A 26,869-nucleotide genomic window follows, 5' to 3' on the forward strand; every position below is an offset into this window, starting at 1 on the left:
TAGTCTGGTCACATTCATCATGGCATCCCACCAACTGTATTGATGAATCACTACATCAAGTAATACCGTTTAAGCTTGAAATAAGAAATGTCAAAATGTGATAAATCTGACGCTGCAACCATAAGCATGGTTAAAAAAAAAAAATAGGGTAAAATTATATATATATTTTTTTTAAATCTCAGACAAGTACCAAGAATCACACATGTACACAAATATAAATAGAGCGTGGGCTGGTTGAGCACAAAACGACCAGGCCAATAGAAGAAGAAGAAAAAAAGCCTCCCAGTCTTGAGGAGGGAAGGGTCTGGTTGTGACTCAAAGTCAGTCCAGAGCCTTTACAGTCAGTAGAACGCGTCTCACAGCCTCACTACACACACACTGAGATGAGAGATGGTTCCACTGTAAGACCCGACCATACTTTCTAGAACTTTCATACTTGAGACATTATCACAGCAGAGCGGAGCCCGAAACAACAATATGACGGGGAACTCATCGCTTTCAAGACTTTGATTCTCGGAGAAGAGCAAGCCTTGGGGATACTTACGTACTTTGTTGTTATGGAAACCGGAGCCCGGCAGCGGACGCAAGGACCGCTGAAGGTGGAATGACCTGGCCAGACCGCATCCTCCACACGTTACTGTCACGCTGAGAGGTATTACTGACTGCATATTCTTTACCACTTTAATGCATCACAACAGCATCGCACTCATAATGGCACAAATTAATTCAGAGCTGAAATAATGGCTGGATTGATTCAATTCAATAATTAGGTGCTGGCTTTGGGTCTGGTAGCCTGATATTTAGCGAGAAAGGTGTTATTTCATGGAAAATACGGTGTCAAGCTTGTTAGATCGAAGGATTTGTGATATTTGATAGTTGTGCCTAAGATTTTTCCAAATTTGGTGGCATTCAGGCTAAAAAGGAAACTTAATATGAAATCTCATGAGTGCTCACTAGAGTGAAGGTGGAGGAGATTTCATTTGGATCTACAACACAAGTGGTCAGTTAAGTCATTTTATTAAAGAACAATTATAATTAGTTACAGGTTATGAAACATAAATTCCCAGATTCCAGCTTTCTGTACTTTTTAAACTGATTTTAAATATACAGTTATCTATAGGAGTTATTAGCTTTCCAAAAGTAACATTTAGTTATTACAAAATATTCACTTCAGTTATTCTTATGGTGAGGGGGGGGGTGGGGGGGGGGATTAATATCACGGCTGCTTCCAGTGAGCAGGACGTGACTCCTTGTTCCAAAGCAGCATGTAATCGGAGCATCTCTCCTTATTGAGTAACCAAATGTGGGCTGTTTGACTCCCACCGGGGGCCCACCCAGAGTCCAAATCTCCTCCGCGATGGTTCCGTAAGGTGCTCTGGATAAAAGTGTCAAGCAGAGTGACTGTAATTAGTCAGTGCGGATCGCCGGGAATTAGTGCAGAGTTTTCGATGACAGCAGGTCTTCAGTGAGATTAAGCGTCGTCATGGGGAAAAACAGCAATCACACCAACATAAGTCCAACCCGCACGGTTTCTAAGTTTACGCGGCGTTTTCTCTCTGCGTGCGAGGAACACTTAGCGAGTTTTGTTTTCTGATCCGTCTTACCGCCGCGGTGACTGCGCCACCACGTACAGTCGGCGCTGACGGTAAAAGAGGATTTAGCCGGCACCCGACACATTACGCGTTCTTAAGTGACGCGCAAGTCCTTTCCCTGAAGGCTAAAGACGTTCCGAGTGCAGTTTGATGGGAGCTTTTTAGCTCTTTTTTTTTTTTAAGCTTTGAGCTTAATGGTCATGTCTATCATGGGGAGACCCACAACAAAGAAGCCATACTGCTAAAGACACAGGAAGTCCACCATTTGGATTTCATTTCATTGACATCCATTAAAAAAAAAAATAGTTTCCAAGGCTCCTACAAAGACAAACTGTTCCATGAAGATTTATTTATTTATGATTTATAGTAGGCGTATGTACCACCAGACAGATGGGGAATGCTTAATTGTGAAAAATGGGACTTTTAATCCATGAAATTAGAGATTTCTACATTTGCATTAATGAAAAGACATTACCATAGATCAAACTGGGCAATATTTACTTTTGTGCCTTTTGGATAAATGCCAATACATAATTGGTTTTCAAACGTTGTTAAATGACATCGCTGATTGGCCCAGCGCTGTTTGAACACGAAAGAAGTGTCTGTAATTGGCTGTCACTCATTCGCAAAACGTTCCATTTGGCTGCTGAGGCGAAGGGATTTTCGTACACTCGGGGTCGGTACTTTATAGGGAAAGGCTCAATATCTGCGAGTCATTATAAAGATGGATTGCGGTGACAAACAGGCTGACCAATCGGCCTGGAGCAACCTCCTGGCGATGCTAGCGTCTGTCATATTGACACAGCGGAGCAGACCCCACCCCTCCCTCCACCTCCTGGGGGAGGCAAATCACCCGTTCAAACTGATAATGGGCCAGGAGCTGAGTGAAGTTTGGGAAAATCCACAATTCATCAAACGCAGATAATGACACACTTCCTCGAAGTGGAAGAAGACCGTGAATTGGGCCAGGCCTCCGCTCTGCAGGCAAGTGCGCTCACGTGTGGAAGTGAGAGTTAAACGCGTCTCTCCTATAATTGAACACACTTTGCAGCATGTGTTTGAGACGCTGTGGTAATTGAGACATCAGGTTCTGTTTGTTTTAGGTCCGCTCTGCAGACGGGTCGGGACAATGCGGGTCGTTTATTACGGAGTCTTTTTCAAATATCCTCCCTCGGCTTTGAAAGGAGAGCCATTAGCGTGCAGCCGTGCTATTTAAAGCGCCCTCGTGGAAAATAAAATGCAGTCGAGCCTAATGGCTGTTTTCTCTCTGGTATTTGGTTCTGGTATTTGTAATTTCATTAGAGGCCTGAATTTTGGAAGCAAGGTCTGCCACACTTCAGTGAAGCATGTCCCCCAAAGTATTTGTGGTTGCACTGCAGTCACAGAGACGTTTACGTGGGCGATATTAGTCTTGAGCAGACAGAGAGGTTTGCTTTGCTTCGTTTTTTTGACCACAGTCTCCTTCCGTCGGCGGGACCCTGGAATGATTAGTACAAGCTTCAGATGGAGTGACAGACTGGGGAGCGTTGCGAGGAGTGGGGGGGGCCGTGGGGGGAATAAACAGCTGTGGAGAGAGACCCCAAACCTCAACCTCTCATTCCCCTTCCTACTGTCTCCTTACTCTGACCACTAACCACTTCACCTCAGCTGCCACCCCCTCCCTTTCCAAAGCCTCAAGTCCCTCAACCGAAGCCTCAGATTGTCCAACCGCAGGATTGATGAGGAGAGCTTGTCAGGACTGGCACTTTCAGTCCCGGTTTTCAGGCGTGTAGACAGAAAACCCGGCTGCAGACTATTACGGCCATCTGTCATGTCCTGCGTACACAGTCGGTCAAATAGTCCCTTCGTCGTCTCCGAGGCTTTTGGGGAGTTTGACTCACCAAAATTGAGGGGAGGGTGGCGCAGTGTCTTCAGCGGTTACCATTTACCGGTATCCATCGTAGCAAGAAGCTTCCGGGTTGAAACCTGGGAAGCTGGCAGGTTCTCACTCTAAAAAAAACGTTTCCTGTTAATGTGGCTTCCTCTCGCAAGTCCAAAAACATTTTTCACTGAAAAGATCCAGCACAAGATGAATAATCTGGATGGATGAGGATCACAAACTAGGATGATTTCAAACTCGGAAAAAAGATGCCTTCCAGATGTTATTTAGAAAACTGCACCATAAATGCACGTGCATGCAAATGCAGTGCGGACTGTCTGTACTTTCCACTCATAACCCAGGCTAAACTTAGCTCCTCTCTTAAAACCGTTGAATACTTTCCCCAGATAAGATGCACCACTTCACCATATTCCTCGACACTAATCTATATTTAGACAGTGCTTTAGCAGTATCTTATGACCAAAATTGTTCATGATACTGTAAATGTACCATAAAAAAACTCTTAATTTCCTTTTTTCAAGCAGCAGAGGCGGAGCCCTCCCCATGTCCACCAGTACAGTCCTGAGCCTTTTTAAGGGCAACTCTATATCTTACATTTGGCAAGATGGGGATAACAGCCACGTCCTACTTGATTGTGGCATTATAGGGAATCCTTGGTTTATGGCGGAGTTCCCCGCCAATGGCGGCGATCTAACGCCAGTTTGGATAATTCTAAGATTGTGCGCATATCACAAACCTGCACTAACAGTACAACAACAGTAATATTAATACTACAGTAAATGTTTGCATGAAAAACATTTCCAAGACGAAAGGGAATGAAAAACGGGGACTCTTAAAAAGGAGGAGGTGAGGGTAGAGAATTTTTTTCAAGTGCTCATAACTGAAATTATGAATAAAATAATGAAATTAAATCAATTAAGAAGTGAGGGACTCCCAAGTCTCTCAGAGAGCTGTTACTACAGTGGCAATGAAGCCCAGATTTGTATGCTATTTCAAACAATTTTTTTTTTTTTTTAATCATTTACCAACCCTCTGATGCAGTAGTGCTTAGTTAAATATTTATAGGGAAAAAAACACTTCATGGCCATAAATAAAAAAAGTAAAATACTTGATGCTGTCATATTTTGATACATCATAAACTATTCTGTCTGTATGATGTAAGCAGGAAAAAAAAAGTTTAAGTCCTTCCCTTGCAATCTGATAAGTTGCTAGCTATAAAACTAACAGGGACGAACAGGTTGTCAAGGGAAGCGCAAACATTCCAATTCCAACACTGAGATCTGGGTTTTATTAAAATTATGGCCACTGTACTATTACTCATATATGGTCAATAAAGTACAGCCAAAAAAAAAAAGTTGTAACAATGTCATCGTTCCAAACCTCAGAAATGGAAGGAAGGATTCATTGTCGGAAGATCCTTATTAGAATTCATCTGGCATCTAAGCAGGATGAACAAACGGCTGCCGACAGTTAAGAGCTTGTGTCGCTGAAAAGCGAGCGCTCGGGGGCGCGACGACACGGCCGCCGTGACATCAGGATCGCGAGCCGCACAAAAGGAGTCAAAACCCCAAAGTGGATTACCATCAACTCATTTGTTCCAGGGCAGGGTGAGCTGCAGGTCGCGGAGAGGAAGACGGAGACTTTCGCTGAGCAAAAGAGGAATCGGCAGCACAAGATGGCCTTGAGGCACTTTGGATCTTTGTGAGTCCTTTTCAGGAACATCTGCTCAAAAGATGCTTGAGTGATGGTCAAAAATGTGCTGGCGCAAAACACTGACAGTACGCACACTGGCAGACACGGGATCAGTTCTCCCTTTATGACGTGAGGACGATACAGAAGACAATCGGTAGGTCGTTCTCAGTTCAGCCCTAAAATATATCAGCATGGAGAATAAAAAAAGAGGACTAAGTCTTGTAAGGTTCCAGTACTCCCCCCCTAATGGCATGCAGATGGGTCTGGCCAATTGCAGTTTACATATCTATGGCATAGTTCACAACTAAAATAAGCAAAGGACTAATTATTTCAACCGGCGACTGGACCAATGAAATCAACTTCCCCTTCTCGTTATGCGTTTAAGTGAATCCTTTGATTGGGAGGCTTTGTTTATTTTAGGGATGGTTGCACAACTGAGAGAAAAAGCAAATACACAGAACCCTCCCATTTGTATGTGACGGGTATCGAGCCCTGCCGCAAATGGAGAAAAAACCTGGAGGAAGTGACACCTCTCCCAGACATCTTTTAACTGCCAACCATCCATCCATTATCTACCGCTTTTCCAGGTCAGGTCGCGGGGGAATTCGCTTCAGCAGGAATACCCAGACTTCCCTTTCCCCAGCCATCTCTTCCGGAGGTATCCCAAGGTGTTCCCAAGCCAGCAGAGAGACAGTCTCTCCAGCGTGTCCTGGGTCATCCTCTTTCTGGTGGGACATGCCCGGAATACCTCACAAGAGAGGCGTCCGGGAGGGATCCGAATTGGATTCCCCTGCCAACTCATCCGGCTCCTCTCAATGCGGAGAAGTAGCGGCTCGACACTGAGCCCCTCAAGGATGACTGAGCTCCCACCCTGCGGAGAAAACTCATTTCGGCCACTTGTATCCAGGATCTTGTTCTTTCTTTTAACTGCCTATAATCGAATTTCAAGATTTAAATAATAGGACCGACTATGATCCCAAATCACTTTTAACATAATTTCAAACATCATACATTACCCTTAATGAGGAAGTGAGCATATAGATCCACTTATGGCAAAGACAAACTCCACAAACCCAGGTTATACTTAGCTCCTCCCCAACATACAAAGCTCGCCTCAGTCGTGATGTATCACTGACATACTTTCCTTGACAAGTCACTGTACTAGTTTCCCATTTATTTTTACTGCATGAGGATTGATACCACTCGTGGGAAACAAAACGAGAATAGGCAGGGGTTGACTGTAGAAATAATGACATGCTGATCCCGACCAATTGATTTCAGCGAGACCACGATGTAAAGGTGGATAACATGAGGTATAGCTCCAAACGCGATAACAGATGTTCTTCGTTTTGTTCCTAACGTGCAGTTATTTGTCTCTGTCAGATCAAGAATGCTGTGGAGAATAACCATCGCAGCCATTCTGGCTGGAGTGCTCTGCATCACGGCAGAAACCAAAAAGTCACGCCCGCAGGGCTACATCCCGTCGCCGTACAAGACCAAAGGGAACCTGTCATCCGAGCGCCACCAGCGGCTACTGCAGCAGAGGCCCGAGGTGCTCTCGTCCAGCCGCGAGGCCTTGGTGGTGACCGAGCGGCGCTACCTGCGCAGGGACTGGTGCAAGACCCAACCCCTGCGACAGACCATCAGCGAGGAGGGTTGCCGGAGCCGCACAGTAGTCAACCGCTTCTGCTACGGCCAGTGCAACTCTTTTTACATCCCCCGACACATGGGCCCCAGCAGCTCGGGACACGGCCAGAATCGAGGACAAGGAAGGAAAAACCACAGTAAGGCCCAGGAGCCGTTTCAGTCGTGCTCCTTCTGCCGGCCGCACCGCGTCACGCAGCTCACGGTGCAGTTGGATTGCCCGAACCTGCAGCCCCCTTTCAGGCACCGCAAAGTGCAGAGGGTCAAACAGTGTCGCTGCATGTCTGTGGACGTCAGCGGCCACGGAAAGCTCTGAAGACCACAACCAAACTCACCAAATGATGCCAAAAAATGTCCCGTCTCCTTGTTTGGAACTCAAGGAAACAGAACAACAAGACTGATGAAATCAAAGACTCAAGGACATGTTAAGAGACTAGCACATGTCCACCTGGACCAGACATTTTCCTTTACTGCAAGGGGAAGGAGTCCAGAATCCCCCAAATATCCTGAACCCAAACTGTGAAAAGGTGTTTACCTGTACCGTGTTACTTTTCCTTAACCCTTCTCGTCTTACTATTCGGCATCCTAAGTGATGCACAATGGGTTGTGAAAAGGCAACACGATAAGAACATTTTACATGTTTGGACACAAGTATACTAAAAAAACTAAGGAGAAAAAAAATACTGCTCAACATGTTCTCACAAGAATTTAGTAGGAAATTATACAAAAACTTTTACTATGGATGACATGGCGAATGGTATATGGCTGACATGCTCCACAGAATTTGTTTAATGCATTCTGTATTCAGATTGTTAAAAACATTTAAATGTAAATACTTTTTTCCCTAGAATCTCCCAAAGACAGTACATTTTCCATAGCATTTGTTTTTTTGTATAAAATCCAACGAAATTCTTGTGAGAATAGGCTGTACTGCTGCATGTGTAATTGAAGTGCAATGCAATATATATGTACATATATAAAATACAATATATACATTATGTATGTGTGCATATGTGAAAAAGTATATTAAATCTATTTCATATAAATCTATTGTTTTCAGGAGAGTGACAAACAGGAACACAAAAAAAAAAAAAAACACCAAATTGTAAAATTACTATTTTATTCAATAAATATATGTATATATCTTTTTCAGGTTCAAAAGGAATTCGACCCAAAACATGTCCTGTAATCCTCTCGTTCTGTCAGCACATATATGTGAATATGACAAAACGAGCTGATGGGTATTAAACTATAAAACAAGCGATAATAGCTTGATAACATCAGATCATGGCCACTTTAAGGGGCGGTTGCGGTCTTTTCAGTGACGTGCAAATGTGGCCGGGGTGCAAAACGCGCGACTGCCAGAATGCCATGGGATGAAAGTAAACTCATGTCTTAACCACCTTTGCTTGAAACAGAAATGTTGAATTAAAAAATGATTTGACCCTCAAATCATCACCGCACTTCTTTGTCAGCTACTCTTGTGTAAAAAGGCACTGCTTCACAAATAAAAAGTGCTTTCTTGTAAAATTGGGTGGCCTATTGTAACATAAGGAAAAGAAAAAGTTCTACATATGGCTTATAAATACACCGCAGGGAAACAGTATTGCTACGAATTTGCTACGCCCTAATCCCCAAGGACTTGAGGTTTTTTTTTTTTTTGTTTGTTTGTTTTTTTTTGCAAGCAATAATTCAAAAAGCGCTGCCAGAAAGGGGTTGAGCATTCCACTCTCAATACTGTATGTCTGAAATGGGCCAACTCACGATAAACAAGTTTCAAACTCATTTTTAAAATACATATATATATATATATATATATATATATACACTTGAGTAAAAATGACTAATGTGTCACATCTGATGGTACTTGCGCAGTAGCCCCAGTGATTATCGTTCTCTGCTTTACATCTTCTGGCCCAGCTTTGCTTTCTGTGGAACAGAAACAAGATTTTTTTTTTTCATGAGACTACTTGACAAAAAGCAGATTAGACTAGCGGAATTTTGACAGACACAAAGGAAGACGTACTATTCCAGTTGCGTGTTTGGGTTTGACGTTGTAGGATGCTTTCTCTTTGGCTTGTCTGAAAACATCCTCGGCCATTTTTAGCCTAAAATACAGAATAGAAAATATGTACTGGGACACAAATAAGCTTTGGAATTTCTTATGCGTCAGCAAGTATTTTTTTTTTTTTTTTACTCTGGCATGTGTGTGTGAATGATGTAGTATTATTGGGACACATTGAAGAAAAAAAAAAACATGGGTAAAATAATTTGGGACTAAAGTAATGATTTTATCAGATTAAAATAATCATCGTAAAAGGAAAATGTAATTTAGGCGATTTTTCAGAATTTTATCAAAATAGTCATTGTATCAAAAAGTCACTTTTTTTCTTGAAAATGTAATACTTTATCAGGACTACATGCATCCATCAATTTTCTGAACCACTTATCCTCACGAGGGTCGCGGGAGTACTGGAGCCTATCCCAGCTATCATCGGGCAGGAGGTAGGGTACACCATGAATAATTGCTTGGGTTGGAATCACATGATAATCGCCGCCATTTCTACAGACAAGCTCGGCGTTGCAGACGACATCACCATGGCAACGTCGACAGACCCATGTGTAAGCGGCGAGCGGCGGATTTTTTCTGCCTACTTTAATTCACTCAATGATGTCGCCAAAGCTAGATATGTACAGAAGATCAAACTCTGAAGATATCGATCTGTATACTCTTCACAACGACGTACCTTCAAAGGATCTGAAAGACTTCCCTAAAGTAGAATATCCGGACACGAGAAATATACAGGCTTACCGCTTACAAAATGATGAGAAGAGACTTTGAAATAATCATTTGCCTTGTGTACTCAAGCTTCGTTCGGATCAGCACGTCGTAGATTTGCAAGCCAGGTTTGTTGCTGTTTTTTCAATGACTCCATTGAGTCTTCTTCATGCAATCTAATCTTTGGAACACGTCAAAATCGCGTCGCAATGTCTTTTCCCGCAATTTCCACATCCGTAGACGCAACAAAAATCTGGCATGATGGACAGCTGCCTGCTTGTCTGCAACAATTGCGATCAAGTACCCGGATGAACAAGCGTGACGTCACGTGCAACCCAGCCATTGGTTGCCAGCCAATCACAGGGCACATCGAGACCAACAGCTGCACTCAGAATCACACCTAGAGGCAATTTAGAGTGTCCAATTGATGTTGCATGTTTTGGGGATGTGGGAGGAAACCAGAGTGCCCGGAGGAAACCCACGCAGGCACGGGAAGAACATGCAAACTCACACAGGAGGGGCTGGGATTTGAACTCCGATCCTCAGAGCTGAGAAGCAGATGCTCTAACTGGACGTCCTACTGTGCTCCCAAAGCTTACATTTAAAAAAAAAAAAAAAGTGGGTTTTTTTGGGAACAATATAATATTTCAAAGGGCAAAAAGTTAGAGAGCAACATTTTTTTTGTAGAAGAAAGAAGTCGCGATTGAATAAAAGTAAATTCAGAGAATTTCGCTTTTTTTTTTTACTGTCAACTGCATGTATCATTATGAGATGCTTGACAAAACCAGAAAAACAAAATTAGCTCAAATCACCAATCAATGACACCGGATTGAAGATGAAAATTTCATCAGATTTATCGGAATCGAATTGAACTGATCTCAACTACAGTTACAACCTCACAGAACTTTAACATGAGCCTCATATAATGCTAACCTGTGTTCTGCGCTCACACACAAAAAAATACAAAAAACAAACTACGAATTCAACTCGAATGAAAATGCAGGTCCTGCATTTCATCTGTCCAATAGAAGCGGAACAATAATGGATGAGGCCGAGCAGACTAGGGAGGGACTAAAAGACCAATGTGGGCACTTCGATTAAAGAAGACGGGGAAAAAAAGCAGCGCGTGAGCAACAATAACTTGATTTGTCAGTGCTGCTTTTGCCGGCGCTGTCTATTAGCGAGAAAATGTACGCCGGGGGAAGATTACAATCTGTGGTTGTGCTTCAGTCCGACCACCACCACACAGAGAGAGTTGCCATGATAGCTTGGGGCAAAGGCCAAAGAGTTAATGGCTTCAAATTTTGTTTGTATTCGTTCCTGCTGTACAAGCCAACCTTTTACCCAGGGCCCTCTGAAGAATATCACTGTATCACTATAGGATCTTCGTGGGGCATAATGGAGCAATTTGCTTTCTGTTGACATGCATTGTTATCTTAGTAGCCATCACACCGCTGGAAGCCAAGTGGATGCTGCGTGTGTTCTTTTCATTACAGGGGTGAAGAGCGAGATTTGGGTCATTTCGTGTCTTTTCCCTTCATGAATTTAAATGACCACGATAGGATCTGCAGAGCCCACCAGATACATTTGAACTTATTCGGGAGTCGGGAACAACTGTTGAACTCAGGTGGAACTAATGACGGTCAAAAAGGCCTCAAAATAGATCTTCCCTTTCCAGAAAGAAAGTTTGGAGAAAAAAAAAAAGTCCAATCACAAAATATTACAAATTTATCATAACTTTGACTTTAACGTAATTCAGTCGTTGGAAGCTTGGTATTTGTTGAATGTTGAGATGCTGACAGAAATAATCACATGTGGCATTGTCCCAAAATGCCTCACCTTTCCACCTTCCAACAGTTCAGTTGTATCTAACTTTATAAGCTCAATACATCAGCAATAAAAAACTTGTTTTAAAACTATTTCAATTTTGTTTACATTAAAATTTAATGTATTTTTTTGTTATTCTATATTGAAGTGCAGTGTTCATGTTAAAGCATGATTTTGCAAGGGCTCACAATAAGATCGGATATACCCTTGTTTCCATTTATCAAAAATAACTTGGTAATGGTCATTTTAAAAATTAAGAATTTTCCAAAAATCCCAAACATTATATTTTTACAATGAGGTCATAACTTTTTATCTTTTATGAAAATACCAAAGTGTGCGACTGAATCATAAGAATAAAGACTCAATGGGAACTGAAATAGATCCGCTCAAATGAAATTTGACCTCTGATGACAAAAGATAAATTACATCAAAATCTTTTTTTTTTTTCCTCTGGAATAGCAGACATGGACAGTAGTTGGAGGAAAACTACTAAACTAACTGAAGCACCAACAAGTAAGCTACATTAGCGTTTGTGCTAACTCTTGGTATTGTAACAACTGTGTTAACCAGTGACATCTTAATCTTATTTTTTTGTTTTGCTAAATAAATTAGATTTTAAAAGTGCAACTTTTGCTTTACTATTGATGAAAAAAAGTGTCTATCTGTGCTAACTTCCACTGATACCGCTATTTATGTACCTAACTAGCCAGGAAGAAATGTATGTAGTTGTCTTTTGGCTAGCTAACTGAATAGGCTAAACTAGGCTAACCTTGCTGTATTTGACTAAATTAATCTATGCTAAATTGCCTCTATCTGGCCATTTGTGTAGCTAGCGACCTAGCAAACATGAACTATGCATCCATCCACTTAACGCAGGATCTGTTAAACTTACCGCTCCTTTAGCATCAGCTTATTCTGCTTCTTCCACTGTTCTTTAAAATCCATGGAAAACTCATGCCAAAGACTGAAAAGAGTATTGGGAGACGCCTCCTTTTCTCCCGCTTTGGGTTTGACTGAGAAGGATGTGCTCAGTTCCAAGAAGCTGGAGGAGAAGTACAAAAAAGAAAACATCGAGACAAAACTATTACAACATGAAATAGAACAAGAATTCAGTTGTTACAAAAATTTGGCGAGCTCAAGGAGATATGCGGAATCCAGACCCTTGTTGAAATTTTGTCTTTGGAGAAACAAACTAGTGAAATCAGAGAACAGACCGAAATTTGTACTTTAGTTTATCATTAACCTATTGCTAAGACAGTAATATTATAGTATTGCTAATAGTAAAGTCCTCAATCCATCCTATTATTTTTCCATAGTGCTTGTCCTTGAGCCTTTCCTAGTAGACTTGGATAGGTCACCAGTTAATTTACACAAAGTGTCTGTGGCTCAGTTGGCAGCGCAGGTCAACCACTGACTGTTTCAAATCCCACCTCCGACTGTCTGCTGTTAAGATCCTAAACCAACCCCAAATTTCCTCCAGGTCAGCATTGTAAATGCGAAACGGTTCTCAATTGCCTTAACCTGGATAAACCGAGGACACGAATCGCAGAAAAACAGCCTCCTAACTATTTCTTAACCGATCCTACAGTCTGCTCCTTTCTACGGTTTTTGGGAAATTTATTAAGCAATAAAAATGGTAACCAGAATTGAGAGCAAGTCAGATGAGATACAGCATGTGCAAGTAAATCTGAAATCTTAACCTTCACATTTCAAGCATCTCTCATGTTACTGTGACAACAATCAGGCAAGTCCACACTAGATTTCCAGCAAACTGAGCTGATTACTTGGATTAAGTGGAGTACTGCAAGTCATACTGCATTGCTTAGTTACATGTAGTAGCACATTAGCCAGGGTGCAGTCATGTACGTCAAAGCTATCTGCACTTCTGGTCTACTAACATCTTCACACTCAGATTTTGAATGGTCCCAAGTCAGTGTCGTCCATCAAATTACTAATCATCTAAAGGTTAACTAACCCGGGGAATAAACTTTATTTTTTCCCCCCCAATATGATCCTTGAATGTAAACTTAATCATTGGAGTTCTCATGATACACGCTTTACAAAGTGGCCACAAAGCACACTGGTGAATTTTCAGATCGCTACATGATCAAAATCACTTTTCTTTCAAAAAAAATGAACAGACCTAAAAATATTTCACATGTAAACTAACAACCCTTATAAATAGATAGTCTAAATCAAGCAGAGTGTCATGAATACCAAATAAAACCATGTTGAGTCATTTGTAAATTTTACCCAAGCAACTCCCAAGTCCTAAAGTTGATTTAAAGGTTCCATATTTTACCAAACCAACTTTTTCTTGGATTTGGGATGTTATATTGGTGCTGTGGTGCCTCAGTAAATGTGAAATATGAATTAAAAGACTCCATGCATTCCGGAGTTCCTGACGTTTTTCAGGCGAAAGGCGTCAAATCATTTCATTCAAATTTCTGGGACATATCTACGTCACAACTGAAGATTTCCAGTGTCCTCTCCACTCCTGAGCAAATACTGTCAACATAAATATGTGTGCTCTCTCTGTGGGTCTTCTATACAGAGGCAACCAATCAGGGGAAAGGGGTGGTCTTTGCCAAATATGGACAAACCGGGTACAAAACAGGGTCAAACACAAGTAGATGTCAGAAGGGTCCTTTCTGGACAGACATTTTTTTCTTTTAATGAAATTTACACTTTTATAATAAGTCCAGGGAAGGGAATACTCTATGGAAGTGTAGATTAAAGTATAGCAAGTGTAAATTAATTCCTCAGTCAATAAAGACAATCAATACGTACATCCAGTAGGATGAATATGGATGAAAATAAATTACATTGCACTAATGTGTAAGTTGATGTAAGCCAGTTCCCCTTGCTGCAAGTCAAATTTCCCCTAAGGGAGACAAATAATGAGAACGCTTGAAACCTAGAACCTTGTTGTACACGTTTAGGCATTAACGACAGGGACAAGAGGGAGGCCCGGCGGCTGACCGGCCGACGATCCATCAGAATCGCTGGAGCCGCAGGATGACGTACGTCAAGGTGTTGAACGGCGAGACCGTTTGCAGTGGATCAATACAGCGGACAGGTTGGGCTCTCTTTGTTTGGAGTACGCTGTAGGAACGCATTCCTCGCCAGCCGTAACAGAAGCCTGGAGCCAAGGCTGTCTCCTCTCGCTTCGCTTAGATAAACAATGCAGACTCCGCACGGGGGAAGGTGAGGGGGGGCTCCCCTCTACAGAGGCCCCCCGGAACGATGGCCCGCACCGTCCTCATAACCGAGGGAACCAGAAGCCCTAAATATTGACAAAGCGGCTAGATTATTTTCCTCCTCGAATATGGCATTTAAGGCTTTGTTGGATTTATCACCGAGTGTTGTCTTTATGTCCAAACTCACAAATCGAGGCTTTGGCGCACAAGGAGCAAAGCCTTATGTAACCTGTGAAATGGAATAAGAGGAATCGCCTACCGGAGGGAGGTGAAGAAGCTGCGGGAAAATCATGAAAGCAAGATCAAGGGCTTACGTGTTTTGAGTGTCTGCCAGTTGTTTCTCTTGTGCTTCCAACTCAGTTTTGGCTGAAAAAGAGAGAGAAAATACATTTTTGGGAAAATGAGAGCTTTGCAAGGAATGCACGCAGGGATGAGATCACCGGCAGGCAGACTTTTATGTACATGAACATTTCCGCCTGCCACCGTCACTTAAACCAACAGTCATCTTCGTGGTCGCTGGTGTGCCACCAAACGGCAGCTTGCGCCGCGGTTGCACAACTGATAAACAAGTCTCGCCGAGTGCCGCACAAGTGCCTCTTTGTGCAGTTGCCTCCAAATGTAGACGGATGGCTGTGTGGTCACCAGTGAGAGATGTGCGAGACGGAACAGGAGGGTGAAGAAATTACGATCCGCACATGACAGTACCCATTAGTCAAGCAGTCCGCAACCAGGACCAGTTCCAGACTGAACCATAAATATTTTATTGATCCTCAGAGAAGTGGCATGGCGGATGAGTTCTTAGCGCATCGGCCTCACAGTTCTGAGGTTAGGAGTTCAAATCTGGGCTCTGGCCTTCCTCGGTGGATTTTATATTTTCTCCCTGTGCTTGGGCTTCCTCCCAGGTTCCATTAGCATGCTTCTAAAGTTCACGTGGGACTAAATTGTCTCTAGGCGTGAATGTGAGTGTAAATGGAGGTTTGTCTTCAAGAACACTTCCAGGAGTGGCAGAGCAATTTGTTGAGGTGGGGGGCACTTTGTAACAAAGAGGGCAACCGTGCTCAAATGAACACTGTAGTTGTTGATGGGTCGGTACATGTAATTACACACAAATGTGCACCAAGTGCAAATTTAGGGATGTGAAAATGTGTATAAAAAAAAAAAGAAGAAGCAAAGGGATACGTCAAAAACAGGCCAAAGAGTAACGTGTGTGTGGGTGTTTCAGTGCCCACCAATAACCTCTGCTTCTGTGGCTTGCAATTGGGTGGCAACCACTCCACGGTGTATCGCACCTTTAACCCAAATTCAGCTCTGATAGGTTCCAGCTAACCCGCAACCCAGGTATTGAAAAAGGATCGATGATCATTAGCGTCTTTTAGGCTCGGTTTTGAGGACTGGGGTTCAAATCCCAGCCCCACCTGTGTGGAGTTTGCATGTTCACACATTCTTAAAAAAAAAAAACAACAACAACAACAAAAGAATACATAAATGTATATTTTTTTTCACAATGTAATTACTGTACGTACCATAATCGTGTACTCAATTTATGCCTTAAAAGGGTTGTGACCTAGTGAATTTAAGTCAGGACCATCTGGATTTTTTTGTTTCATTGCATGTCCATTAAAATATGTGAATGTAAAACCAGCCCGCGGCGTAAAAAAATGTTAGGGAGCGGAGCCCTAATCGAAATTTCAAGCAGCCCACACAGCAGTAATCTCAGTGGCCAATGAGGTCGCTTGGAACGGCGGTGAAGTGTGACAGTCTGGCTTGATGTAGGTTAATTTCTCATTTCTGATCCGCACTCTATCGAAAATGGAAAAAAAGGCAAGGGTGGATTCGATCCAGCGGTGTGTTTTTCCCCCTTGGTTCGTGCTGTCATTGTTGCTGCTGTATAATTGTCAAATAGGGAGCCAGACATCTTCGCGGCCCCCTCAAGGTCAATAAATGGACGCTGAAGCTGCATTAAAGTGTCAATGAGGAGAGATGTCCTAAAGTCGAGTCTCCTCGTGGGTTCTCTCCACGAGGCAGACATGACAGCAGATAGAACCGATAATCTTTCCTGGCGCAAATATATGTTGAGCTCTTATCCCGGGAATATCTGGTTGCAATGTGTAATTGAAGCCAGAGCAGCATCTAAAGATCACGGCGAAACCCAAAGGGACCGACGCAATTCCACGGCACTAAATCACCCATCAGCCCCATTCCAATGGGATGACAGGTCATCAATATGTTATGATGAATCTGTAAATAATATTAATGGGGCTTGATATTGGGAAGTTGCTTTAGAAAAATATTTTAGTCGTAACATATGAACATTAATGAAAGATGTAACATTCATATGATATCAATGATATCAATTGGGTTCTTTATTTGATGAACAAATACTCTCTAAAGGTTTGTAGTTAAATAACTGGAGCATTAAAGAAGCGATGGGGAAAAATTAAATAGCTTTCCTGCTCGAACAAGTATAAATAACCTGTTGAAAGTCTAATGCAGATTGGTGGAGCATTGTGCTGACTACAGTTTGGAGATCACAAATTTCCATCCATAATTTATATAGCATGTTTGATTTGACCAGTTAATCTATGTGAGAGGCAGTGTTCAACATAGTCTTACAATACAACGCATACACATTATATTGCATAGCATATTGTTGATGTAGAAAAGAGCAGATTAGCGACACATTTCATCCATCACTGAGGAAACTATAATTGCAAGGGTATGATGGCCATTCCTTCGTTGTTTTAGTTTATTTTCGCAGATGGCAAGCAGTCTCTGGGCAGGACGGTGTACTAGTGTTTAGTACAACTGTCGCACAGTTCCAAAGTTTGGGGTGTGATACTCAAGTCTGACCTTCCTTTGTGTTGTTTCCATGTTCTGCCCATGCTTGCGAGGGTTTTTTTTTCCCCGGATACTCGAAAAAACATGCATTAATTGAAGACTATCAGGCAATTAGTGTAAAGTGAATGGTTATTTGTACAATATCTGCCCTGTAAGTGGCTGGGAACATGTCCAATGAGTATCTCGTCTGTCACCTAAAGTCAGCTGGGAAAGCCTCCATCTCTAGCACAGATGCGATACTAATGAGGACTAGTGCGTTTGAAAATTGATAATTGAACTATCCATTGAAAAGGATAGCTCTCCAAAATTGGGAATTTTACTATCAACTGGAAAACAACAAGCATGTTTTTCTGTGGCCTGTACATGGTTAAACCATTGAAGTACATGCTTTTCTATTAGGGAGTGGTGATACAGTAGCGATACAAATGCAGCCCTATGGGGGCACAAACCAGTGCAATCTGTAGGCCGGTCCCAAGCCCGGATAAATGCAGAGGGTTGCGTCAGGAAGGGCATCCGGCGTAAAAACTGTGCCAAACAAATATGAGCGTTCATCTAAAGAATCCCATACCGGATCGGTCGTGGCCCGGGTTAACAACGCCCGCCCCCGGCACTGCTAACCTGCAGGGCGTCGGTGGAAATTCAGCTACTGTGGGTCGAAGACAAAGAAGAGGAGGAAACCGGATCCAGCGTCAGAAGAAAAAGAGGAATGCACAGAGCCTACAACTGAGTGTAGGGACTTTGAATGTTGGGACTATGACAGGAAAAGCACAGGAGTTGGTTGACATGATGATTAGGAGAAAGGTTGATATTCTGTGCATCCAAGAGAGCAGGTGGAAAGGTAGTAAGGCTAGAAGTTTGGGAGCAGGGTTTAAATTATCCTACCACGGAGTAGATGGGAAGAGAAATGGAGTAGGGGTTATTTTAAAGGAAGAGCTGGCTAAGAATGTCTTGGAGGTGAAAAGAGTATCAGATCGAGTGATGAGACTAAAATTTGAAATTGAGGGTGTTATGTATAATGTGGTTAGCGGCTATGCACCACAGGTAGGATGTGACCTAGAGTTGAAAGAGAAATTCTGGAAGGAACTAGATGAAGTAGTTCTGAGCATCCCAGACAGCGAGAGAGTTGTGATTGGTGCAGATTGTAATGGACATATTGGTAAAGGAAACAGGGGCGATGAAGAAGTGATGGGTAAGTACGGCATCCAGGAAAGGAACTTTGAAGGGCAGATGGTGGTGGACTTTGCAAAAAGGATGGAGATGGCTGTAGTGAACACTTATTTCCAGAAGAGGGAGGAACATATAGTGACCTACAAGAGCGGAGGTAGAACCACGCAGGTAGATTATATTTTGTGCAGACGATGTAATCTGAAGGAGGTTACTGACTGTAAAGTAGTGGTAGGGGAGAGTGTAGCTCGACAGCATAGGATGGTAGTATGTAGGATGATTCTGGTGGTGGGTAGGAAGATTAAGAAGACAAAGGTAGAGCAGAGAACCATGTGGTGGAAGCTGAGAAAGGAAGAATGTTGTGCGGCCTTCCGGAAAGAGGTGAGACAGGCTCTCGATGGACAACCGAAGCTCCCGGAAGACTGGACGACGACAGCCAAGGTGATCAGAGAGACAGGCAGGAGAGTACTTGGTGTGTCATCTGGTAGGAAAGGGGAGAAGGAGACTTGGTGGTGGAACCCCAAAATACAGGGAGTCATACAAGGAAAGAGATTAGCGAAGAAGAAGTGGGATACTGAGAGGACTGAGGAGAGGCGAAAGGAGTACATCGAGATGCGACGTAGGGCAAAGGTAGAGGTGGCAAAGGCTAAACAAGAGGCATATGAAGACATGTACACCAGGTTGGACACGAAAGAAGGAGAAAAGGATCTCTACAGGTTGGCCAGACAGAGGGATAGAGATGGGAAGGATGTGTAGCAGTTAAGGGTGATTAAGGATAGAGATGGAAATGTGTTGACTGGTGCCGGTAGTGTACTAAATAGATGGAAAGAATACTTTGAGAAGTTGATGAATGAAGAAAATGAGAGAGAAGGAAGAGTTGAAGAGGCAAGAGTGAAGGACCAGGAAGTGGAAATGATTACTAAGGGGGAAGTCAGAAAGGCGCTACAAAGGATGAAAAATGGAAAGGCAGTTGGTCCTGATGACATACCGGTAGAGGTATGGAAGCAATTTGGAGAGATGGCTGTGGAGTTTTTGACCAACTTATTCAACAGAATACTAGCGGGCGAAAAGATGCCTGAAGAATGGAGGAAAAGTGTTCTAGTTCCCATTTTTAAGAACAAAGGGGATGTTCAGAGCTGTGGGAACTATAGAGGAATAAAGTTGATGAGCCACACAATGAAGTTATGGGAAAGAGTAGTGGAGGCTAGACTCAGGATAGAAGTAAGTATCTGCGAGCAACAGTATGGTTTCATGCCTAGAAAGAGTACCACAGATGCATTATTTGCCTTGAGGATGCTCGTGGAAAAGTACAGAGAAGGTCAGAAGGAGCTACATTGTGTCTTTGTGGATCTAGAGAAAGCCTATGACAGAGTACCAAGAGAGGAACTGTGGTACTGCATGCGTAGGTCTGGTGTGGCAGAGAAGTATGTCAAAATAGTACAGGACATGTATGATGGTAGCAGAACAATGGTGAGGTGTGCCTTAGGTGTGACAGAGGAATTTAAGGTGGAGGTGGGACTGCATCAGGGATCAGCTCTGAGCCCTTTCCTGTTTGCAGTGGTAATGGATAGGCTGACAGATGAGGTTAGACTGGAATCCCCTTGGACCATGATGTTCGCAGATGATATTGTCATATGCAGTGAAAGCAGGGAGCACGCAGAGGAACAATTGGAAAGATGGAGACATGCACTGGAAAGGAGAGGAATGAAGATTAGCCGAAGTAAAACAGAATATATGTGCGTGAATGAGAAAAGTAGAGGGGGAAGAGTGAGGCTACAGGGAGAAGAGATAGCGATGGTGGACGACTTCAAATACTTGGGGTCAACAATACAGAGCAATGGAGAGTGTGGTCAGGAAGTGAAGAAACGGGTCCAAGCAGGTTGGAACAGCTGGCGAAAGGTGTCTGGTGTGTTATGTGACAGAAGAGTGTCTGCTAGGATGAAGGGCAAAGTTTACAAAACAGTGGTGAGGCCGGCCATGATGTACGGATTAGAGACGGTGGCACTGAAGAAACAACAGGAAGCTGAACTGGAGGTGGCAGAAATGAAGATGTTGAGGTTCTCGCTCGGAGTGACCAGGTTGGATAGGATTAGAAATGAGCTCATTCGAGGGACGGCCAAAGCTGGATGTTTTGGAGACAAGATTCGAGAGAGCAGACTTCGATGGTTTGGACATGTTCAGAGGCGAGAGAGTGAGTATATTGGTAGAAGGATGCTGAGGATGGCGCTCCCAGGCAAAAGAGCGAGAGGAAGACCAAAGAGAAGGTTTATGGATGTGGTGAGGGAAGACATGAGGGCAGTTGGGGTTAGAGAGGAAGATGCAGGAGATAGGCTAAGATGGCAAAAGATGACACGCTGTGGCGACCCCTAACGGGACAAGCCGAAAGGAAAAGAAGAAGATACAGTAGCGATACAATACTGTAGCTTATCTTATTAATAAAATAGTGGCGTAAACATAAACGTTTTACAGATGTTTTTGAACCAATCAGGGAGAATGAACACACTCCCATCCTCTCGTAACCTGGGTGTCCATCAGAAACAGATTAACCAACAAGTCCCAAAAACAGAGGATCAAAGAGCCAAGAGAGAGTTTGTGAAGACAGCGCCGAAAATGGAGAGAGACCCAACAGCGGACTTCCAACATGTCCGCTCCCACTGTTATTCTGCGGTTAGTTTCATGGTCAGAAAACAAACAAAGGCGGTTTCGAAGTGCGGAGCCAGAAACAGTTTAACCCCCAGGACTTTTGGAGATTAGCTGAAATAACAAAAAAATATGACATTTGGCACTTCACATGTTTTGTTTTGAGTTTTCTTTCTTTCGACCGCCTCCGTGGCGGAACCCCAAGAATTCCGTCTGGAGCCATGCGAGTGAAACTTCCACGCTCGCAATCGTCTCTCGAAGGAAAAGCCTTGTCATGTGAATCAAAGCGGGATCTCCCATATTTCTTTCCGCAGCAAAGAAAGGGAGCAGACGAGAGAGGGGACGGAGGGAAGCAAGGAGGTGGGGAGTAACGGGGTGGAGCCAGGAGCTTTCATCTGCAGAGTTTCTTTGAAAAAAAAACCAAAAAAAAAAAAAACAAGACAGCGAGCTTCATCGCCACATATGCTCTATATTATAAATTCTCATTTGAATACAAAAGCAATCGGTGCGAAGCCCGTGGCGTGTTCCTTGAGAGAGATTGGTCACACTCAGTTAAATGTAGCCTGGGTCAAAGCCAACAGGAGGCAAGTACATTTATTGCTATGTAAAAACACACAGCAAACAATGTTGTACAGTGTTTTGCTGCTGTTGCACACAATCGCGGACCGAAAGGGACACAATAGATGTTTCACAATTCTTCTGAATCTCTGTTTAAAAGCGTGTTATGTCAGAGTTATAGTTATGGCTGTCCCCATTTGAGGCTGCTTCAAATTTCTTTTTATAGGTTTTTTTTTTTTTTTTTGTATGTTTGTTTTGCAAGACACGTCACAGAAATCCTTCAGGGCCATAAAAAGCTCTTCAGAATATTTGAACACTGCAGCATAAATGTAAATAATGCCTCATTGGAACATGAACTTAAATAAACAGCCTCGTGACAATTATAGCACAGACTGATTTTGTTTTTTTTAACCTCATCCTGGATTGAAGATTTTTGAGGAGGTGGTCCTGTCTGTTGTAAATGAGCCAGGGCTCACCCCCGCCCATTCTACTGCATGGTCAATGCCATGTAGAGCTTTCATTACCACGACAATTGGAGGTGGAGTTAGGGGGTGGACACAAGAAGTGTTTATTGTAGAATGGGAGTGCAAATACAAAAAGTGAGTACCGATAAAAGAAATAAAACAGGGGTGCACCCTGAATTCGGATACAAGTAATGCCTACGTTAACTTAGTACTTGTGAATGCACATTTCATAATTAATGTGTAAATGCCTTGATAAAGTCTGCTTTTGTACCCCAATGGAAGAAGTTCCATTGGAATCCAAGATGCATCCATCTGGGGAACATTAGTGTACATTGTACATTTGTGGATGAATATTTAGTGAACTGTACCTCTTTTGGTCATTGGATGATCAGTTTAACATCTTTCAGGGGTGAACCTCAAAAGAATTCGCTATTACACTTTGGTTGCAGATTTCAGAAGTTATCAGACAGGTGAAGATCTTTTTGATCTGGCGATGAACTGTGATGTCTCAGAGTAGATTCTGGTTGTGACTGGTTGTTTTTGTCAGACTGACAACACTTCTGATGGCAGAATTGGACTTACATGGTGGAGGTAGGGAAAAAAAAAAATCTGTTTTCAGTTTTTAGACTTTTCCTCTAATCTTTGATTTCTCTCTGAGATACTGGGTCATTAGAACATTTATTGAACATTCTGGTTGTTTTTGTCAATGTGACAGCAGATCTGATGGCGGGCTTAGAGTGACACGAGGGAGGAACTGAAAAAATAAATGGTTTTAAAAATCTGTTTTCGGTTTTTAGACTTTTCTTCTAATCTTTGATTTCTCCAAGAGATACTGGGTCATTTGAACATGTATTGAAGCAAAACCATGTGCAACCATGGGAATGGAAAATCACTAGTCAGTGAGACTGTTGACATCTGAAATGTGACACCCAGTCTACAAGCCTCTTTTTGAAAGCTGGAGTCCATTGGTTAATATATCCACATCTTTAAAAATAAGTTAAACTTGTGTAATTTTTTGAGGTTAATCAGAAGGTGACCCGCAAGGTGACAGGGTTCTTTTTATCATGTTTCCAATTTGCAGTTATTGCCTCCAAGTGAAGTGTTTCAAAAATTTTGTCACCGATTGACTCTATCCATCCATTTTTTGTCGCACTTATCAATACGGTCACAGGTAAGCCGAGCACCTCCGAGATGACTTTGAGGAAGGGAAAGCTGTGGAAGTGTTGCCAAATCAACCACCAGGTTTATATACAGACAGACCATTTACACTTACATCTATAGACAATTTAGAGCCATCATTAACTGTCCACTGTCATGAAATGCATGATGTTTAGTATATTAATGAAAAACAGCCAGCTGGTATGGACCCATCAGTTGCTTTTTTTTTTTGCCCACCACAAAACATGATTTTGACGTATATGGATTTTTGTAACTCCGGCCATGAAAATCTTCGAGGGATTTGTTTTTGAGAAGAAATAGGAAGTGACATACAGCGCAGAGGCGCACTCAGGCGGGCTCGTAGATTTCTATTAGTTTTACCTGCGGGAAGGTAGCTCTTTGTTCCTCCGTGTTAGCCAAAATGCCGGCTCGTTGTATTGCTGGATATTGTTCGAACAGTTGGGAGGATGGATTTAACCTTCATAAATTTCCAAGAGACCTGGTTCGTCGTGAAAAATGGATTGCATGGGTGCAAAGGACGAGAGCTTCGTGGGTTCCAAATGACAGGTAGGTGTGTATACAGCTACTAAATAAAATAATAGTTGGGGGGGCATAATCCACAAGTCATGGGTGCTCAATGTGTCGATGTGCCACCCCGGCCGAAGCCGTGATTGGCGGACCCGCCACGGAGGTGGATCGGATGGGGAGGCGGTTTGGCTGCATACAGTTTGGCCATGATCCGCATATCATCTAAATATGGCCCGATAGGGCAATATTTCCCCAGTCACTTCACTCGGTCGTGAGATGTTCTCTTCTTCGAAAGAGCTTCCGTGTCAGAAGGGGCGTGTTCGTCTCCCATAGTCGGTGGCACAGCGTGTTTTCAATGGTGAAGGTCCCAGTGTGACGTCACGGACAGAGGATGCAGCCAATATGGCTACCACTTGAATGTCGAATGAGACTTCCGTGCTCTCCGCTCATATTTATTTTTTCGTATGGACATTGAGGTAAATAATGTTATATGTATTTTTCATTACAATATCTATTTTAGAATGTTTCTAGGCATGACACCTGACCTTTAAATCTAAGATTCATGTTCTTGGAATGAGTTGGACAAATTCAGCATACACGAAGAAAACCTATGCCAGCAGAGAGATTCAAACCCATAACCACATCCCTATAGGAAATGTGCTCACCACCATGCTGGCTTCGACTGAGATAATGTGAATACTAGCATATGAAACTGACTCAGAATAGGAAAAATATGTTTTAAGCAGGATATGTAATTCATCAAAAAGAATAACCGTAATGTACACAATGTTTGAGAGTCAAAGGTTTTTTTTTCCCCTCTTGAATTACACTTAATAATGGACTATTTTCACCGGTGTATTTACTGTATCGACTTTCCGCCTGCATTCTTATGTATTCATTAAACATTTTGGCCGTGGATGCATTTCTGAAATGTGACAAAATAAGAATAACTCACCTTGGATAACAAATGCATCCATCTTGTCCTTGAAGGGTTGCAGGTTGTCTTCTGAGGACAGCTTGCATACTTTTTCTGTCTCTTTGGAGCATGCTGAAAGAAAAAGACATGATCGCCATGTCAGCATATGTAGTGCAGAGCGCATGTTTCAAAGGTTCCGCTCCAGGTTCCTTGCAAGCATCAATTTTATGACCCAGAATGCAGTGGTGCAACCTATTTCTAACTGTACTAAAGTAGATTTCTGAGGGGTCATTTTTATTTTTATTTATTTTTGTAATCAAATAACTTGGCTAAGTCATCTTAAAAATACTGTAGGTCACCAGTACTAAGAAAAAAAGTTTGGCGCAGAATCATGTTTACACTGTCACAATCAGTGTTTTATTTGACATTTATTCCTGACACACAGTGTTGGGCCACTTGTACAGACATCTAAGTTCTTTTCAAGACACTATTAGATGTGCAATGTACAAACTGTATAAAATCATGCATGAGTGGGCTGAATGGTAGCTTTTTTTTTTTTTTTAACCTAAAAGGGGAATCGCTAGCACACTAATGCTAATTGCGAATGCTAACAGTTTACCAAAGGCTGATTTTGTTGTTTCATATTTTGTTTGAGCTCAGTTTATACCATATACACAGTACCAACATATGCAGTTCAAGGATAAAAGTCCAGCTGTCAGAAATTAGAATAAAATGCATTTTAGTAGTTGAAAAAAAATACAATGGAAAAATGTGATTTTTTTTTTTTTTTTTTTAGGGGCGGTTGGGCAGTGATTGAGTACTCAAATAATAAATAGGATAATAAGATATAGATAAAATATGGATGTAAGGATAAACAGATTACATCCTAACATCCCTAACGTACTTTCTTCTTCTTATTTGGTCAAAATAGGTTTGTGTGATGACAATCAACCAACTGTTGAGATTTTGAAATTTACGAGGTGAAATGTTATTCCTCCAACCAAGGCAAAGAAGTGTTTGATGTTGGCTCCAGAATAATTGATGGCAAATTCTTAATTTCGCCTATAAATCACCAGCTTCTGATGTTCAGAAATTTGCCATCTAATCTGAAAAAAAAATAAAAATCATATGCAAGGAGTATTTTTTTTTTCAATGACTAGCTAATCATTGATTTTTTAAATGACTCATTTCACAAGGTTAGTAAAGCCATCTGTACATATTTTGTGAGTGTATTTTTGCATGAAATTCAAAAACCATGTCGCCTTTCTGAGTGGGACTCAATGATTTTCTCCATACTCTCGTTCACATCACTCACTGAGGCCAATTAAGCACTTATCGGAACACCCCAGCCTCGGTTTTGGGAAATTCGGGTCTGTTAGAGAACTCAGCGGACACCAGGTCAAGAAGAGCAGGTGATGACGTTTTTATGTGCCACAGTTTGCGGCAACGTTGTCCAGAGGGGGTAATGGACAAGTCCGCCGCCTCCACTCCAAATGAGTGATTGAACGTTCACGACTTGCAAATTACAATGTTGAATTAACATTATCTGGCAACGTTGGATTGCACAAGTTAAATGTTTTAGCAGTGAAGATGGATAAAACATCCCAGAGACAACCTTCTTTGGGGACTGGATGAAGAGAGAAACTCACACAATATTCAGACAAAAATACATCTATAACTGCCCATGGACATGTCAGTACTTGGAAAGTGCTCACGACCTTTTTCCCAATAGCCTCATTCGTTAGTTTTTCACTTCCTTGTAGAAGAGAGATTTTGATCTAGTTTTCCATGTTTCATGATGGAATATCTAACCAGATGGAGGTATCTTTTGTAACCACAAACGGCAATTGCCTCAAACATGAGGAGAGATGCGGTTGCCAACAACAAAATGAATTTAGAGCTATAGGTGAATAAGACATCACAGCATATTGGAGAAATGCCCAGATATAATGGTCTTCCGCAGTGAGGAGTAAAGGTACGACACGTTGGA

At 42.3% G+C, this 26,869-nt stretch overlaps 2 protein-coding genes across 6 annotated transcripts in view; one reads left to right on the forward strand and one right to left on the reverse strand.

Annotated features, from left to right (window-relative positions):
* The first annotated feature begins 346 nt into the window (after positions 1-346).
* Positions 347-8,487, forward strand: grem2a (gremlin 2, DAN family BMP antagonist a). The gene is made up of 2 exons (XM_061836331.1): positions 347-652; positions 6,547-8,487. The coding sequence occupies exon 2, from the start codon at positions 6,554-6,556 to the stop codon at positions 7,121-7,123; it is 570 nt and encodes a 189-aa protein (XP_061692315.1). The 5' UTR covers positions 347-652; positions 6,547-6,553; the 3' UTR covers positions 7,124-8,487.
* Positions 1,201-26,869, reverse strand: part of fmn2a (formin 2a) — a 57,045-nt gene continuing 31,376 nt past the window's right edge. For 2 of the 5 annotated variants that reach the window (XM_061836322.1, XM_061836319.1), the window contains exons 14-18: positions 24,919-25,011; positions 14,928-14,979; positions 12,306-12,455; positions 8,834-8,915; positions 7,986-8,736 (exon numbers count right to left, since the gene is read on the reverse strand). In XM_061836322.1, the coding sequence (XP_061692306.1) occupies positions 8,710-8,736; positions 8,834-8,915; positions 12,306-12,455; positions 14,928-14,979; positions 24,919-25,011 (404 nt within the window). In that variant the 3' untranslated portion in view covers positions 7,986-8,709. Of the gene's footprint in view, positions 1,376-7,985; positions 8,737-8,833; positions 8,916-12,305; positions 12,456-14,927; positions 14,980-24,918; positions 25,012-26,869 lie in introns of those variants that run through there. The other 3 variants (XM_061836320.1, XM_061836321.1, XM_061836324.1) reach the window with 3 other exon arrangements.

The sequence above is a fragment of the Syngnathoides biaculeatus genome, chromosome 12, assembly GCF_019802595.1.
Source record: "Syngnathoides biaculeatus isolate LvHL_M chromosome 12, ASM1980259v1, whole genome shotgun sequence".
Classification (NCBI taxonomy): Eukaryota; Metazoa; Chordata; class Actinopteri; order Syngnathiformes; family Syngnathidae; genus Syngnathoides; species Syngnathoides biaculeatus.